Source organism: Triticum dicoccoides, chromosome 2A (genome assembly GCF_002162155.2).
Source record: "Triticum dicoccoides isolate Atlit2015 ecotype Zavitan chromosome 2A, WEW_v2.0, whole genome shotgun sequence".
Classification (NCBI taxonomy): Eukaryota; Viridiplantae; Streptophyta; class Magnoliopsida; order Poales; family Poaceae; genus Triticum; species Triticum dicoccoides.
This window is the reverse complement of record NC_041382.1, coordinates 562501756-562518411: the sequence shown is the minus strand read 5'-3', so window position 1 is coordinate 562518411 and position 16656 is coordinate 562501756. Positions and strand designations below refer to the sequence as shown.

The following is a 16656-nucleotide window of genomic DNA, read 5'->3' as shown; positions in this document are numbered from 1 at the left end:
CGTCGGCGACCACCACGCGGCCGCCGGACCGCCTCGCCTCCCGTCGCACCTCGCCACTCCGGTGCCGCCCCGCATGCCGTGAGCTGCCTCCTCCTCCAATGCTGCGCTCGGCCCCGCCCGGATCCTCCTTGTCGGCGTCCGTCGGCGCCTCGCCGCGGCAGGCTCCGGCCACCGCGCGCCCCTCGTCGGCGACCTTCTCCCTTGCCGGCCAGATCCGATCCGGCCCGGGTGGATCAGATCCACCGCGTGCCCGAACCAAACGCTTCGGCCCCGCGCCTGTATCTCATCGTCCCGCACCACCTCGTCCGCCCGTTGACTTTTCCGGAGGGTAATTTTTTCACTAAGTCCCCGAGATTTCCAGATTCAAATGCCCATGTTCATCATGTGATAACTTTGCATCCGTAGCTCCGTTTTGTGCATTTAGCATATCAAAGTGTTCGCCTCTAAGAGTACATCATTTCATCTTATTGCATCATTTCCATTTGAGCTCATCTTGATGCCCGAAATGCTGTTGAAAGAGGGCTGATTGAGATAATTGTCAGATCTGCTGCATCAAATAGCTATTTGTCATTTTTGCCATGTTTAATGTGTGCATGATATGCTCCTGAGCTCTACATGAGTTTTGTTATATGCCATGCCATCTTTACAGAGGTGCTTACCATGTAATTTTTTTGTGATATTTGTGGTGACTAGCACAAGCTTGCAAAGTAGTGCATTCGTTAATGCTGATTTCAGGACTTAGAATTTCTCTAAGTCCTTGATCTGTTTTTACCATTATGCCATATGTTCATGTTGTTTCCTAATGATCCGTGCTTCTTTTGAGGATGATCAGTAAAGATGATTTGTTAACATTGCGGTGCTCTATCCATCCATGTCCTTGTTTGCATTTATGGAGCACCCTAGCTTGAGTCAATCGAGCTCTACTTTTGCTATTTTGTGAATCCTGGTAAATTGTTTACTTGTTAGCGATTTTGCCGAGGATGTTGTTGGTGATTCGTGCATGCTACGTTGTTGTTCTTGCCATGTCTAGCTTCCATAATATATATTCTTGATGGGGGCATGCTTAGTTTGTCATGCCATGCTCTGTAGTGAGGGCATCAAGCTCGTAAACATGCCTACTCGCTAACAGTTTTGCCATGCTCCAGTTTTTCACTAAGTCTGAATCTGTTTATGTTTTTGCCATGTTCACATGCTTGCAATTGTATTTTCTGATCCCTTTTGGCTCAAGGTCACTAAGGGACTTTTGTTAAGTGCTTAGAGTAGCTTAATGCCATGCCTTTCTTTGCCATGTTAAGTTCCTGTAGCATGCAGTTCTCATGCTCTAAAGTGTGCTACCTGATATTAAATTCCAGACTTGTGTTAATTTCACTAAGTCTGAAATCTGCTTATCGTTTGTGTTTTTGCCATGATTGTTTGAACCTGTTAATGGATGAATTAGCCGTAGCTCAGTGTTCATCTTTTGTCAAGCATCTTGAGTGGACCCCTGCCATGTATTTTGTTGCCATGTTTGAGTGCTTCAGCATATTTATCTTGTTGCATTTAGTTGGATACTTGTTGTTTATCGCAGACCAGTGTCATATTTGTTTTGCTTGCCATTTCCAAACCGTGCATCCGATTCCGGTGATCTTTATATTGATTTCAACCAAAATCACCTCACCTTTCCAGTGGCATTCTTGGATTTCCAAGTTGAGGCCCGGTCCAATCATTCGTTTGCAAATCATGCATACGCATGACATACCGCATCCCGCATATCATATCATGTTCATGTGTTGGTTGTTTACTATGTTGTGTGCTTCTTTCCGGTGTTGCTTCTTCGGGTTGGTTCTGGTAACGTCGTGATTGTGAGGACCCGTTCGTCTACGTCTGTTTGTCTTCTTCATGGACTCGTTCTTCTTCCTTGCGGGATTTCAGGCAAGATGATCACACCCTTGAAATCACTTCTATCTTTGCTTGCTAGATGCTCGCTCTTTTGCTATGCCTATGCTACGATACCTACCACTTTCTTATCATGCCTCCCATATTGTTAAGCCAAGCCTCTAACCCACCTTCTCCTAGCAAACCGTTGTTTGGCTATGTTACCGCTTTGCTCAGCCCCTCTTATAGCGTTGTTAGTTGCAGGTGAAGATTGAAGTTTGTTCCTTGTTGGAACATGAAGATGTTGTTCCTTGTTGGAACATGTTTACTTGTTGGGATATCACAATATATCTTATTTAATTAATGCATATATATACTTGGTAAGGGTGGAAGGTTCGGTCGTATGCCTGGTGTTTTGTTCCACTCTTGCCGCCCTAGTTTCCGTCATATCGGTGTTATGTTCCCGGATTTTGCGTTCCTTACGCGGTTGGGTTATAATGGGAACCCCTTGACAGTTTGCCTTGAATAAAACTCTTCCAGCAATGCCCAACATTGGTTTTACCATTCGCCACCTAGCCTTTTCTTTTCCCTTGGGAGTCGTGCTCCTGAGGGTCATCATTATTTTACCCCCCCCCCCGGGCCAGTGCTCCTCTGAGTGTTGGTCCAACCTGTCAGCTACCGGTGGCCACCAAGGGTAACTCTGGGCTGGCCTACCCGTACCTTGGACAATCTGGTGTGCCCTGAGAACGAGATATGTGCAGCTCCTATCGGGATTTGTCGGCACATTCGGGCGGTGTTACTGGACTTGTTTTACCATTGTCGAAATGTCTTGTAATCGGGATTCCGAGTTTGATCGGGTCTTCCCGCTAGAAGCAATATTCTTTGTTGACCGTGAGAGCTTGTGATGGGCTAAGTTGGGACACCCCTGCAGGGATTTGAACTTTCGAAAGTCGTGCCTGCGGTTATGGGCAGATGGGAATTTGTTAATGTTCGGTTGTAGAAAACCTGAAGTTGACCTTAATTAAAATACAACAACCGCGTGTGTAACCGTGATGGTCTCTTTCCGGCGGAGTCCGGGAAGTGAACATGGTGTTGGAGTTATGCTTGACGTAGGTTGTTCTAGGATCACTTCTTGATCAATAGTTGTTCGATCGTGCTTTTGCCTTCTCTTCTCGCTCTCTTTTGCGAATAGGTTAGCCACCATATATGCTAGTCGCTTGCTGCAGCTCCACATCATACCTTTACCTTACCCATAAGCTTAAATAGTCTTGATCGCGGGGGTGTGAGATTGCTGAGTCCCTGTGGCTCACAGTTACTTCCCAAACCAGTTTGCAGGTGCCGATGTAACTGAGAAGGTGACGCAACCAAGCTCAAGGAGAAGCTCGATGAAGATCTTGTCCTTTGTGTTGTTTCGTGCTAGTTGATCAGTAGTGGAGCCCAGTCGGGACGATCGGGGATCTGTGTAGCATTTGGGGTAGTCTTCTTTTATTTTGGTTCCTTAGTCGGACCTTGATTGTATCTGGTTGATGTAATGCTTTATTCATGTATTTGTGTGAAGTGGCGATTGTAAGCCAACTATGTATCTCTTTTCCTTATGTATTGCATGGGTTGTGTGAAGATTACCTCACTTGCGACATTGCTTTCAATGCGGTTATGCCTCTAAGTCGTGCTTTGACATGTGGGAGATATACCCGCATCGAGGGCGTTACAAGTTGGTAATCAGAGCCTTCCCCGACCTTAGGAGCCCCCACTGCTTGATCGAATTAGCTGACGAGTTGAGTCTAGAAAAATGTTTTGAGTCATTTAGGAATTATATATCGGAGAGTTTAGGAATTCTTTTACTCCCCAGTCCCTTCATCGCTCTGGTAAGGCATCCTGACATAGAGTTTTGACTCTTCTCTTCTCAAATTTCATTAAAAAAATTAGGATCAAGTAGGTATCTTGGAATCGTTCCGATCAATTTGTGACGAGAACATTGTTCTTGGTGCCTCCTGTCATTTAGGGGTTGTGGCAGTGTCCCGGGGAGTTGAGCTCCGAGGTGTTGTCGTCACAATTTTATAGTTGCAGTTCTGGAAGACCTGAGTTTAGTTTCGCCGACATCGAAAATCTCTTTTATGCAGTTGTTGGTGAGATAACCTCGACGCCACCCAGTACTGGGGCGGGAGTTCGGGAGTATTGCCATAACTCGTATAACGGATGCTTTTCGAAGGTTGAGGTAGACGATTTTCGAAGGTTTCTTGGTTATGTGTTGAAGGATGGATACAGCTGGATGTAGGATTTGTTAGTTTTGGGTGAGATATTATGCTTCCCCTATATCCCCAATACCTGATTGCATAACCGGAAAGTTTCGGGAGTCTATAAGTGGGAATTCAAGTAGCTCTAGGATATCTTTCCGACAGATGTATGATATGAAATTGGGGTTCGACGTCTAGTGGTCTGCCTATCCACGGTTGGTTTTACAGTGGTCTCGTTGTGTCTTAAAGAGTCCTTGGCTATGTCGACTCGGGGACGCTTCGTATGTCATGTGCACTGCCTTGTACATGATGGTGCTGTACGATCGAGCCCGTGTAGGCCCCACCACAAAAACTTCGGACGAAATCTCTATCATATGTTTGTTCCGGCTTATTCTGCAAGCCAATCCTTTGTTTTTGTTTGGAGTTGTGGTATTCGATTTGCTTCAATGTCAAGTGTTGATTCCATACCTTCCCCAAATGGTGTTCTCATACTCCGATGTGAATACTAATCCTTCATGATAATCGAGATTGTCATGTCAATCCTTGTCAACCGGTGTGTTTCTCTTCAAGTGGATCCGATCATTTCAACATCCGCAAGATCAAGTATCAGTTCTTCTCAATGGTGTTTGTTTCATCCGTCTCCAAGTTGCCTTTGTTTTTCCCGCCCACCCACCCTTTTTCCTCAAGGACTCAGATTTCTTAATCAACTATTCATTTTATCGTTGGAAGTCTCTCCATTCTTATCCGGTGTTTCTCATGAAGATTCTAACGGAGATTCAAGTTCATCATTCTCCATTCTTTTCTTCTCTGGTGGATTAAATTCAAGCTTTCGGTGTTTGATCATATTCTTTTCCTTATTTCAAATGCTTTCTCATGCCGGTGCACCTCTTAATCATCCACTTCTCGCTATTCAATTGTTCCGGAGTGCTAAAGATATCTCAGAAGATTCGTTTCCATTCTCAATCCGTTCAAGATTTTGCGAGGATGTTATCTCATTCAAGGCTTTTAATTCAACCGGTGCAACCTCCCTTTTTAATCATTTCAATGGTGTTTCTTTTCAGTGGGCCCTAACCCACAGGTCTTTTCCCAGGATCTTACCTGACTCTTCTTATTTTCCCAGAGCTATCCTAAATTCTTGTCAAAGTTTGATGTAAGTATGAATTTTCATCAGTCAAATGCCTTTCTCCAAGATCTTTCAAATTCTTTTCATCGTTGGGTCAACCTTTCTAATTTTTCATTCCGGAGTGCCTCAACAATTCATGGTCGTGTTTCTCGAAGTCATTCTCAGATTTTGAAGACCGAAGAAGAGTTTTTCCTCTATATCTATCCATTCTCTCAAAGATTTGTGATTCTAGTTTGAGCCTATCCTTTCAAAATTGTTTTCAATTGTGACAAATCTTTTCATCCTTCCGGAGCAATTCAAGAGTGTTCTCAGTTTGTTATCCGGAGTTGATCAGTTCAGGCTTATTCATTTTCAGCTTTCAGCTCGTATTCTCCAAATCTTACCGGGGCTTCGTTCAAGTGAACTCTAATCGGCTCGTGATCTCTTCGCTCTCATGTATCTAAATCCTCTCAAGCATCCACGTTCATTTTATAATTCTTCCCGGTGTTTCTTTATCTTCTCTTCGTTCATTTTCAATTCTTATGGTGGTTCGTACAAGATTCTTCTTACCTTGTTATCATATCAATTCATTAGATGTTTTCAATCCTACCGGTGGATTCGTCAAAGACCTTCCCAAGTTAGCGCTATATCTCGCTTAATCCTTTCTACGAGAATAAGTAGTATGCCAATTCCATGGCTTGTCATCAATTTGAATTGGTGAAGGATACGCATAACGTAATCCTTATTCTTGTTCATCCAAGTGATTAATTCCCTATTCCGGAAGTGCATCAAATTCTCGATTCAAGTTGTCCATCTTTCTTTCCGGAGCTCAAAGTTATTTCAATTATATCACTCCAAAGATCTATCTAATCATTGCAAGGATTCACCTTGTGTTTTCAACTTCTCCTTCATTCCATTTTGATCATCCTTTTGTCACCGGAGTTCTGCACGAAGGTTCTACATGCCGGTTCATCAAGGATTTAATTCCTTCTCGAAGTGTTCATCAAGTTTCTTTTCAGGGGTGCTCATGTTGGGGAACGTTGCAGAAAACAAAAAATTTCCTATGGTTTCACCAAGATCCATCTATGAGTTCATCTAGCAACGAGTGATCGGATTGCATCTACATACCTTTGTAGATCACGCGCGGAAGCGTTCAAAGAACGGGGATGAGGAAGTCATACTCGACGTGATCCAAATCACCGGAGATCCTAGCGCCGAACGGACGGCACCTCCGTGTTCAACACACGTACGGTCAGCGTGACGTCTCCTCCTTCTTGATCCAGCAAGGAGGAAGGAGAGGTTGATGAAGATCCAGCAGCACGACGGCGTGGTGGTGGATGCAGCAGTCACCGCAGCAGGGCTTCGCCGTTTTTCTGCGAGAGGGAGAGGTGTAGCAGGGAAGAGGGAGGCGCCAAGAGTCAAGGGTGCGGCTGCCCCTCCCTCCCCCCTTTATATAGGCTCCCCAAGGGGGGGCGCTGGCCCTAGGAGATGGGATCTCCTAGGGGGCGCGGCGGCCAAGGGTGGAGTGGCCCCCAAGGCAAGTGGGGCGCCCCCCCCCCACCCTAGGGTTTCCAACCCTAGGCGTAGGGGGTGGTCCAAGGGGGCACACCAACCCACTATGGGCTGGTTCCCCTCCCCACTTCAGCCCATGGGGCCCTCCGGGATGGGTGGTCCCACCCGGTGGACCCCCGGGACCCATCCGGTGGTCCCGGTACAATACCGGTGACCCCCGAAACTCTCCCGATGGCCGAAACTGCACTTCCTATATATAATTCTTCACCTTCGGACCATTCCGGAACTCCTCATGACGTCCGGGATCTCATCCGGGACTCCGAACAACTTTCGGGTTACTGCATATTCATATCTCTACAACCCTAGCGTCACTGAACCTTAAGTGTGTAGACCCTACGGGTTCGGGAGACATGTAGACATGACCGAGATGGCTCTCCGGTCAATAACCAACAGCGGGATCTGGATACCCATGTTGGCTCCCACATGCTCCTCGATGATCTCATCGGATGAACCACGATGTCAAGGATTCAAGCAACCCCGTATACAATTCCCTTTGTCAATCGGTACGTTACTTGCCCGAGATTCGATCGTCGGTATCCCAATACCTCGTTCAATCTCGTTACCGGCAAGTCACTTTACTCGTACCGTAATGCATGATCCCGTGACCAGACACTTGGTCACTTTGAGCTCATTATGATGATGCATTACCGAGTGGGCCCAGAGATACCTCTCCGTCATACGGAGTGACAAATCCCAGTCTTGATCCGTGTCAACCCAACAGACACTTTCGGAGATACCCGTAGTATACCTTTATAGTCACCCAGTTACGTTGTGACGTTTGGTACACCCAAAGCACTCCTACGGTATCCGGGAGTTACACAATCTCATGGTCTAAGAAAAAGATACTTGACATTGGAAAAACTCTAGCAAATGAACTATACGATCTTGTGCTATGTTTAGGATTGGGTCTTGTCCATCACATCATTCTCCTAATGATGTGATCTCGTTATCAATGACATCCAATGTCCATAGTCAGGAAACCATGACTATCTGTTGATCAACGAGCTAGTCAACTAGAGGCTTACTAGGGACATGTTGGTGTCTATGTATTCACACATGTATTACGATTTTCGGATAACACAATTATAGCATGAATAAAAGACAATTATCATGAACAAGGAAATATAATAATAATCCTTTTATTATTGCCTCTAGGGCATATTTCCAACAGCTCAAGCATTTTTCTTCTTGCAATCCGGAGTGCAATTCTTTCTTCTGTATCATTGGAGGCGGTATTAAGTCATTCTTGATAAGTTGAGTTCATGCTTCATGTTTCACATATTGTTAAGAATGAGATATTTTAAATTCATCAATCTCGTCATTTGATTTATCTTGGGTTATATTTCACCTAGCTTTCCAAAGGTTTTTGCTATTATTGGTGATAATATATGATCCAAGTTCTTCATCTATCCTCCCGGTGAAATAAGTTTTCTCGCCTCCTTGGTCATACCAATCCAATTCTTTTCCCGTGAGTGGCTGGTTGTCACCTCAAAATTTGAGATGTAATCCATAAGACCATATTAAGCTTATTCTTTTTCGTTGCTGGTGTTCCAACAACTCCGTTCGACCCTTCTTCCAAGGATGCCTTCCCAAACTCTTTTGTGACAGAAGTTGGCATTTTCTTCTCCATTCTTTTACTTCAATTATCTATATTCTATTCTTTCGTTCCGGAGGCCTTGTGATGTTGCTCTTTTCTTTCATCATCTCAAATTGTGAAGATCATGTTCTTTTCGTGCTTATCCATTTAACCGGAGTGTGTGCCCGCTGCTCAAGTTCTTTCATTTTATCAAGTCTTGCATCCCTTCTCAACCGGAGTGTTGTTCGAATTTGTTCTTCCTTGTTACTTTTCCTAACGGAGTGTTTTCTACTTTGTTCATCTCCGTTAAATTCTTTCTTTCCATTTGACCAACCTCTCAAGGTTCGTGGTTTCATTCGTTTGTCAAAGGAGCAACTTAGTTTTACTTCTTCTCTTTCTCTTCCGTTGTCCCTCCGGTGCCATTCTAGATCTCGGGACGAGATCCTCTCGTAGTGGTGGAGTGTTGTAACGCCCCGAGACCGATGTGCCAGGTGTCGTCCAGTTATTCGATGTTGTTGCCTTGTCATTGCTTGCGTGTCATGCATCTCATATCATGTCATCATGTGCATTTCATTTGCATACATGTTCGTCTCATGCATCCGAGCATTTTCCCCGTTGTCCGTTTTGCAATCCGGCGCTCCTATGTCACCCGATGTCCCTTTCTACCTCTTTTCGTGTGCGGGGGTTAAACATTTCCGGATTGGACCGAGACTTGCCAAGCGGCCTTGGTTTACTACCGGTAGACCGCTTGTCAAGTTTCATACCGTTTGGACTTCGTTTGATACTCCAACGGTTAACCGAGGGTCCGAAAAGGCCTCGTGCGTGTTGCAGCCCAACACCCCTCCAAAGTGGCCCAAAACCCACCTAAACCTCCTCCATCATCTCAGTCGTTCGATCACGATCGCGTGGCCGAAAGCCGCACCTCATTTGGACTGTCCTAGCTCCCTCTACCTATATATATGCCATCTTCCCCGAAAATTCGCGAATGAACCCTAAAAATTCCCCCGCTCGTCGCTGGACATGTCCACTCCGCCGCGGGACACATCCAGCAGCCGCGCCGAACGAATCCGGGCGCGACACATCAGCACCGCCGGCTTTCTCTCTCCTCCTCCACCACGCGGGCCCGCGGCGCCCAGATCCGGCCCGCCCGGGCCCGAACCGCCACCACGCCGCCGCCCGAGCATTCGCTCACCGCGTAGCCACCTTGTCTCTCGCCGGCCGACCGCGCCGCCCCGCTGGCTCGTCGCCGGCGACCACCACGCGGCCGCCGGACCGCCTCGCCTCCCGTCGCACCTCGCCGCTCCGGTGCCGCCCCGCATGCCGTGAGCTGCCTCCTCCTCCAACGCTGCGCTCGGCCCCGCCCGGATCCTCCTCGTCGGCGTTCGTCAGCGCCTCGCCGCGGCAGGCTCCGGCCACCGCGCGCCCCTCATCGGCGACCTCCTCCCTCGCCGGCCAGATCCGATCCGGCCCGGGTGGATCAGATCCACCGGGTGCCCGAACCAAACGCTTCGGCCCCGCGCCTGTATCTCGTCGTCCCGCACCACCTCGTCCGCCCGTTGACTTTTCCGGAGGGTAATTTTTTCACTAAGTCCCCGAGATTTCCAGATTCAAATGCCCATGTTCATCATGTGATAACTTTGCATCCATAGCTCTGTTTTGCGCGTTTAGCATATCAAAGTGTTCGCCTCTAAGAGTACATCATTTTATCTCATTGCATCATTTCCATTTGAGCTCATCTTGATGCCCGAAATGCTGTTGGAAGAGGGCTGATTGAGATAATTGTCAGATCTGCTGCATCAAATAGCTATTTGTCATTTTTGCCATGTGTTAATGTGTGCATGATATGCTCCTGAGCTCTACATGAGTTTTGTTATATGTCATGCCATCTTTACAGAGGTGCTTACCATGTATTTTTTTTGTGATATTTGTGATGACTAGCACAAGCTTGCAAAGTAGTGCATTCGTTAATGCTGATTTCAGGGACTTAGAATTTCTCTAAGTCCTTGATCTGTTTTTACCATTATGTCATATGTTTATGTTGTTTCCTAGTGATCCGTGCCTCTTTTGAGGATGATCAGTAAAGATGATTTGTTAACATGGTGGTGCTCTATACATCCATGTCCTTGTTTGCATTTATGGAGCACCCTAGCTTGAGTCAATCGAGCTCTACTTTTGCTATTTCGTGAATCCTGACAGATTGTTTACTTGTTAGCGATTTTGCCGAGGATATTGTTGGTGATCCGTGCATGCTATATTGTTGTTCTTGCCATGTCTAGCTTCTATAATATGTATTCTTGATGGGGCATGCTTAGTTTGTCATGCCATGCTCTGTAGTGAGGGCATCGAGCTCGTAAACATGACTACTCGCTAACAGTTTTGCCATGCTCCAGTTTTTCACTAAGTCTGAATCTGTTTATGTTTTTGCCATGTTCACATGCTTGCAATTGTATTTTCTGATCCCTTTTGGCTCACGGTCACTAAGGGACTTTTGTTATGTGCTTAGAGTAGCTTCATGCCATGTCTTGCTTTGCCCTTTTAAGTTCCTGTAGCATGTAGTTTTCATGCTCTAAAGTGTGCTACCTGATGTTAAATTCCAGACTTGTGTTAATTTCACTAAGTCTGAAATCTGCTTATCGTTTGCGTTTTTGCCTTGATTGTTTGAACCTGTTAATGGATGAATTAGCCGTAGCTCAGTGTTCATCTTTTGTCAAGCATCTTGAGTGGACCCCTGCCATGTATTTTGTTGCCATGTTTGAGTGCTTTAGCATATTTATCTTGTTGCATTTAGTTGGCTACTTGCTGTTTATCGTAGACCGGTGTCATATTTGTTTTGCTTGCCATTTCCAAACCGTGCATCCGATTCCGGTGATCTTTATATCGATTTCAACCGAAATCACCTCACCTTTCCAGTGGCACTCTTGGATTTCCAAGTTGAGGCCAGGTACAATCATTTCTTTGCAAATCATGCATACGCATGACATACCGCATCCCGCATATCATATCATGTTCATGTGTTGGTTGTTTACTATGTTGTGTGCTTCTTTCCGGTGTTGCTTCTTCGGGTTGGTTCTGGTAACGTCGTGATTGTGAGGACCCGTTCGTCTACGTCTGTTTGTCTTCTTCATGGACTCGTTCTTCTTCCTTGCGGGATTTCAGGCAAGATGATCATACCCTCGAAATCACTTCTATCTTTGCTTGCTAGATGCTCGCTCTTTTGCTATGCCTATGCTACGATACCTACCACTTTCTTATCATGCCTCCCATATTGTTAAGCCAAGCCTCTAACCCACCTTGTCCTAGCAAACCGTTGTTTGGCTATGTTACCGCTTTGCTCAGCCCCTCTTATAGCGTTGTTAGTTGCAGGTGAAGATTGAAGTTTGTTCCTTGTTGGAACATGGAGATGTTGTTCCTTTGTGGAACATGTTTACTTGTTGGGATATCACAATATATCTTATTTAATTAATGCATCTATATACTTGGTAAAGGGTGGAAGACTCGGCCGTATGCCTGGTGTTTTGTTCCACTCTTGCCGCCCTAGTTTCCGTCATATCGGTGTTATGTTTCCGGATTTTGCGTTCCTTACGCGGTTGGGTTATAATGGGAACCCCTTAACAGTTCGCCTTGAATAAAACTCTTCCAGCAATGCCCAACATTGGTTTTACCATTCGCCACCTAGCCTTTTCTTTTCCCTTGGGAGTCGCGCTCCTGAGGGTCATCATTATTTTACCCCCCCGGGCCAGTGCTCCTCTGAGTGTTGGTCCAACCTGTCAGCTGTCGGTGGCCACCAGGGGTAACTCTGGGCTGGCCTACCCGTACCTTGGACAATCCGGTGTGCCCTGAGAACGAGATATGTGCAGCTCCTATCGGGATTTGTCGGCACATTCGGGCGGTGTTGCTGGACTTGTTTTACCACTGTCGAAATGTCTTGTAACCAGGATTCCGAGTTTGATCGGGTCTTCCCGCTAGAAGGAATATCCTTCGTTGACCGTGAGAGCTTGTGATGGGCTAAGTTGGGACACCCCTGCAGGGATTCGAACTTTCGAAAGCCGTGCCCGCGGTTATGGGCAGATGGGAATTTGTTAATGTCCGGTTGTAGAAAACCTGAAGTTGACATTAATTAAAATACATCAATCGCGTGTGTAACCGTGATGGTCTCTTTCCAACGGAGTCCGGAAGTGAACACGGTGTTAGAGTTATGCTTGACGTAGGTTGTTCTAGGATCACTTCTTGATCAATAGTTGTTCGATCGTGCTTTTGCCTTCTCTTCTTGCTCTCTTTTGCGAATAGGTTAGCCACCATATATGCTAGTCGCTTGCTGCAGCTCCACATCATACATTTACCTTACCCATAAGTTTAAATAGTCTTGATCGTGAGGGTGTGAGATTGCTGAGTCCCTGTGGCTCACATTTACTTCCCAAACCAGTTTGCAGGTGCCGATGTAACCGAGCAGGTGACGCAACCAAGCTCAAGGAGAAGCTCGATGAAGATCTTGTCCTTTGTGTTGTTTCGTGCTAGTTGATCAGTAGTGGAGCCCAGTCGGGACGATCGGGGATCTGTGTAGCATTTGGGGTAGTCTTCTTTTATTTTGGTTCCGTAGTCGGACCTTAATTGTATCTGGTTGATGTAATGCTTTATTCATGTATTTGTGTGAAGTGGCGATTGTAAGCCAACTATGTATCTCTTTCCCTTATGTATTACATGGGTTGTGTGAAGATTACCTCACTTGCGACATTGCTTTCAATGCGGTTATGCCTCTAAGTCGTGCTTCGACACGTGGGAGATATAGCCGCATCGAGGGCGTTACAAGGTTCCTCCACGAAGGCCGGAGTGGCAAGATCCGCCGCGAGCGACGAGATCCGGCACCGCGCGGCCGATGCCATCACCCAAGCCCGCCGCCGCCGGGAGCCCGCACGCTGCCGAGAGTCCCACACCCATGGATCTGGGCACCTGTGCATCGCCGCGAGTCCGCCGCCTCTGGGATCCGCCACACCGTCAGAAGGGCTGCACCCCGCGGATCAGGACGCTCGCGCCGCCGTCGCACGCACGGGCTTTGCCCGGCGCCGACCATCGGCAGAGCGGAGGGGGAGAAAGGTACTGGAGGGACTAGGCGGCGGCGGAGCCCTCCCGAGTCGCCCGTGGGGAAGGCGACCCGAGAGGTACGTGGATTTTTCTGTTGACTCTTGACGGCTGAAATTGCATAGTAGCCCAGTATGAAGCTCTCCGGCAGAATATTGGTCATATGTCCATCCAGTGGTACTCTGATGCTGGTAGCTGCTTCTTTTCGCGAGAGAATGGTCGGCAACGCATCATATCATAATATAATGGTAATAGAATAAGGGAACCACTCACGGAAATCATCTTAAACACCGTCCTTGCCAATAACACAACCCAAATACTCCACCCTTGCGTTCATTTTCCACAAACAGGATCATACGAGAACAGATTGAGACGATCTACAGGATCATGTACCATGTGGCATCGTGGCTTTAACATTAATGAACAACAAAGCAAGAAGAAAGACACTGAACAGCCGCTCATGTCGACAAGCTGCCGCCGCCTTGCTGCCAGAGGTTGATGATGTCGGTGGCCTGGTTGAGAAGGATGATCATCTGCTTCTGCGAGATCCACTCTTTCTCCTCCAGCTTCGCTCTCAGTTCCTCCCATGCATCTTTCCGCGGCCAGAAGTAGTACGGGCTTAAGGGGATGCTGCCAACACCCGGAACCATCTGGTCAAGCGCTATGCCGATGTTCTTCTCCATCCATATGAACTTGAGCACCAGCATCGGGTCCTGCTTTTCAGGCACCTCCACCTTGTACTGCCATGCACAATTCAAATTATTTCAAATTTCATTCTGGCATTACAAGTTTTGTCTGCCATGTGAATCCAGTTATGCAGTTTTAGCACAGCTCAAAATTAAAATGATTTACATTCAAAACTATTGTTACACTGTCGACTTTCTGATGTCGGACATCACTTCCGCAAGCCTGTGCTGTACTGTAACGTGGTTATGATTTTCCGGATTTCATTTTCAATGGACTCTGGGACTAGGGTGCTGTTTTCGTATGCTATTCGTCTTTAAAAATAATATCTGAGGCCAGTTTTAGTAAAATGCAATCCTCATACTACAATTCATGAGAGGAAGTCCATGTAAGCATATACAACTGTCACTTAATTTCAACCACACACACCAAATATTCATGTTATGAGCAAGGTCCACAGCATATGCAGACTCCACAACATTTTATTTCTTGCTTACATGCAGCCAAGCACAAAAAATGGTATGCACTAAAGACCGTATAAAAGTTCAAAACTAGACTTCTCCAATTCATCAGCGGAAACAGACAGCCTAATAAATTTCAGTGAACAAGAGGACAGTACATTTGCAACGGAATCTAACTGAAACTCCTTCTACGGAGTAAAAACAATGTAGTACCAACTTCCACGGACTGAGCTACAGTTGGTACTTAAGGAACTAGCATGATTTATCGCACGGACAGAAAATGACCCAAGTTTCAGAGCAGCTGAAAAGACCATTACCTCCTCGCTTTCCGCCACGGCTTCCGCATCTCCTTCTCCGCCAAGTGGCTCCTCGTCCCCCAAACCGACGTATGGCTCCCCCGCTTCGACGGCGCCGGCAGCGGCGGCGGCGGCGAGGATGCGGAGCGAGCGAAGGGGCAGCCTCCTGCTCTTGAGGGGAACAAGGCCGGAAGAGGAGGAGGAGGACGGGGATGTGGAAGGTCTGGGCAGGGAGACGCGGGGGCGCGACGCGAGGGCCGGCGTAGTAGCGGGGTGGACGGACATCGGGAGCATGGTGTACTTCCGGATAAGAAGAGAGGAGGAAGACGATGATGCCACACCTCTTCCTGTCTCTGCCTTTTCAGCTCTCTCTCGGCGAGTGATAAAACCCCGGCTGAGATGGTTTATGGGCTGGCCCATCTAAGGCCCACCACGGAGACTTATCGGGCCGCCATAGTATCGTGACTAAAGATAGAAGTATTACCCCTCAAAAAAGTTCTCAACAAAAAAATAATCGAAAAAAAGAACTCAAAAAAATTGTCTAAAAAAATTAGAAGAAGTTTGAGGCACCTACATTGAATTTTTCTCCCCAATGCAAGCTATCACTAATGGGCCTCATTAAGATAGATAATAAAAACTCTAGTACGCATGCATCTTTACTCTTCACTCCAACCTTTTGAGCTTTTTACATCGAACCATATTTTTTCTCTCCAAACACCTGCCTCCTGCAGAGAATCTTGCTTCCCTATCTGAAATTATTTTACCTGATATTTAATCCTACATGATATACGAGGCATTATCCTAGGGCTATATATTGGCCACCTAATGCGTTGTAGGGCGAGTGCGGCAGTATAACTCGCCTACTGCGAGCTACACGTACCGCTCGTCTAAAGGACCGTAACAAGTGGACCAATCCAGCAAATCGATTTTTTCTGCGAGCTCAGCTCTCATTGGAAGTACGTTGTTTTTGTAGTGCTAATATAGTACTTGTTGTTTTATTGTTGTTGTGTTGCTTACTGGACAGGTTTGATTATTTCTTTTTTAGAATATTATAAGACATACTCTCCGTCTCATAATATAAAACGTTTTTTAAAACTGCACTAGTGTTAGAAAGACGCTTTACATTATGGGAAGAAGGGAGTATATTCCAAACAGTTTGCTTCAAAATTTTAAAAAAGGTTAACACGGTGTAAAAAGTTGGTTTCCTTAATTAAAAAAGTTATCATCATTCAAAAAATGTTTCATCCATTTAAAAAATGTGCACGTTTCTGAAAAATGTGTGTGGAATTTTTAAAAAATATAGAAAAACGTTTTGTAATTCAAAATGACCTTTCAAAAATGTGCACGCATTTAAAAACTATGTTCATGACCTCTTAAAAAAATTATACAATACACAAAATGTTTATGTAGTTTAAAAAAAGTTTCATATCATTTTAAAATATGTATTGACGTGTAATTGAAAAATGTTCAAAAATATTTAAATATGATCAAAACATGTGCTTGAAAATCTTTATCTTTACCTAATAATAAAGCAAATTGGGTTTCTTTCGTCCGTCATGGCATTTTTCAGAAAAGTCCCTGTGTTTTCTTGAAATCAACCCGTCATCCGGATTTAAGTCATACCCGAACCGTTATTTTACGTTTTTCGAAAAAAAACCTGACGTTTTAGGTTTTTCATCCGCTGATCATATTTAAGTCAAACAAATACTTTTTTAAATCATCCATATCTTTTAAACCGTAACTCCGATTTAACATTTTATATATGAAATTTGATTAAAAAATATGTAGAATATGAATATGA

General features: G+C 45.7%; 1 protein-coding gene across 1 annotated transcript; it reads right to left on the bottom strand.

The window, feature by feature from the left end:
- Positions 1-13671: 13671 nt before the first annotated feature.
- Positions 13672-15219, bottom strand: LOC119355387 (30S ribosomal protein 3, chloroplastic). The gene is made up of 2 exons (XM_037622182.1): positions 14877-15219; positions 13672-14154 (listed from the first exon to the last, which is right to left on the bottom strand). The coding sequence occupies exons 1-2, from the start codon at positions 15147-15149 to the stop codon at positions 13873-13875; spliced, it is 555 nt and encodes a 184-aa protein (XP_037478079.1). The 5' UTR covers positions 15150-15219; the 3' UTR covers positions 13672-13872.
- Between the last annotated feature and the right edge of the window lie 1437 nt (positions 15220-16656).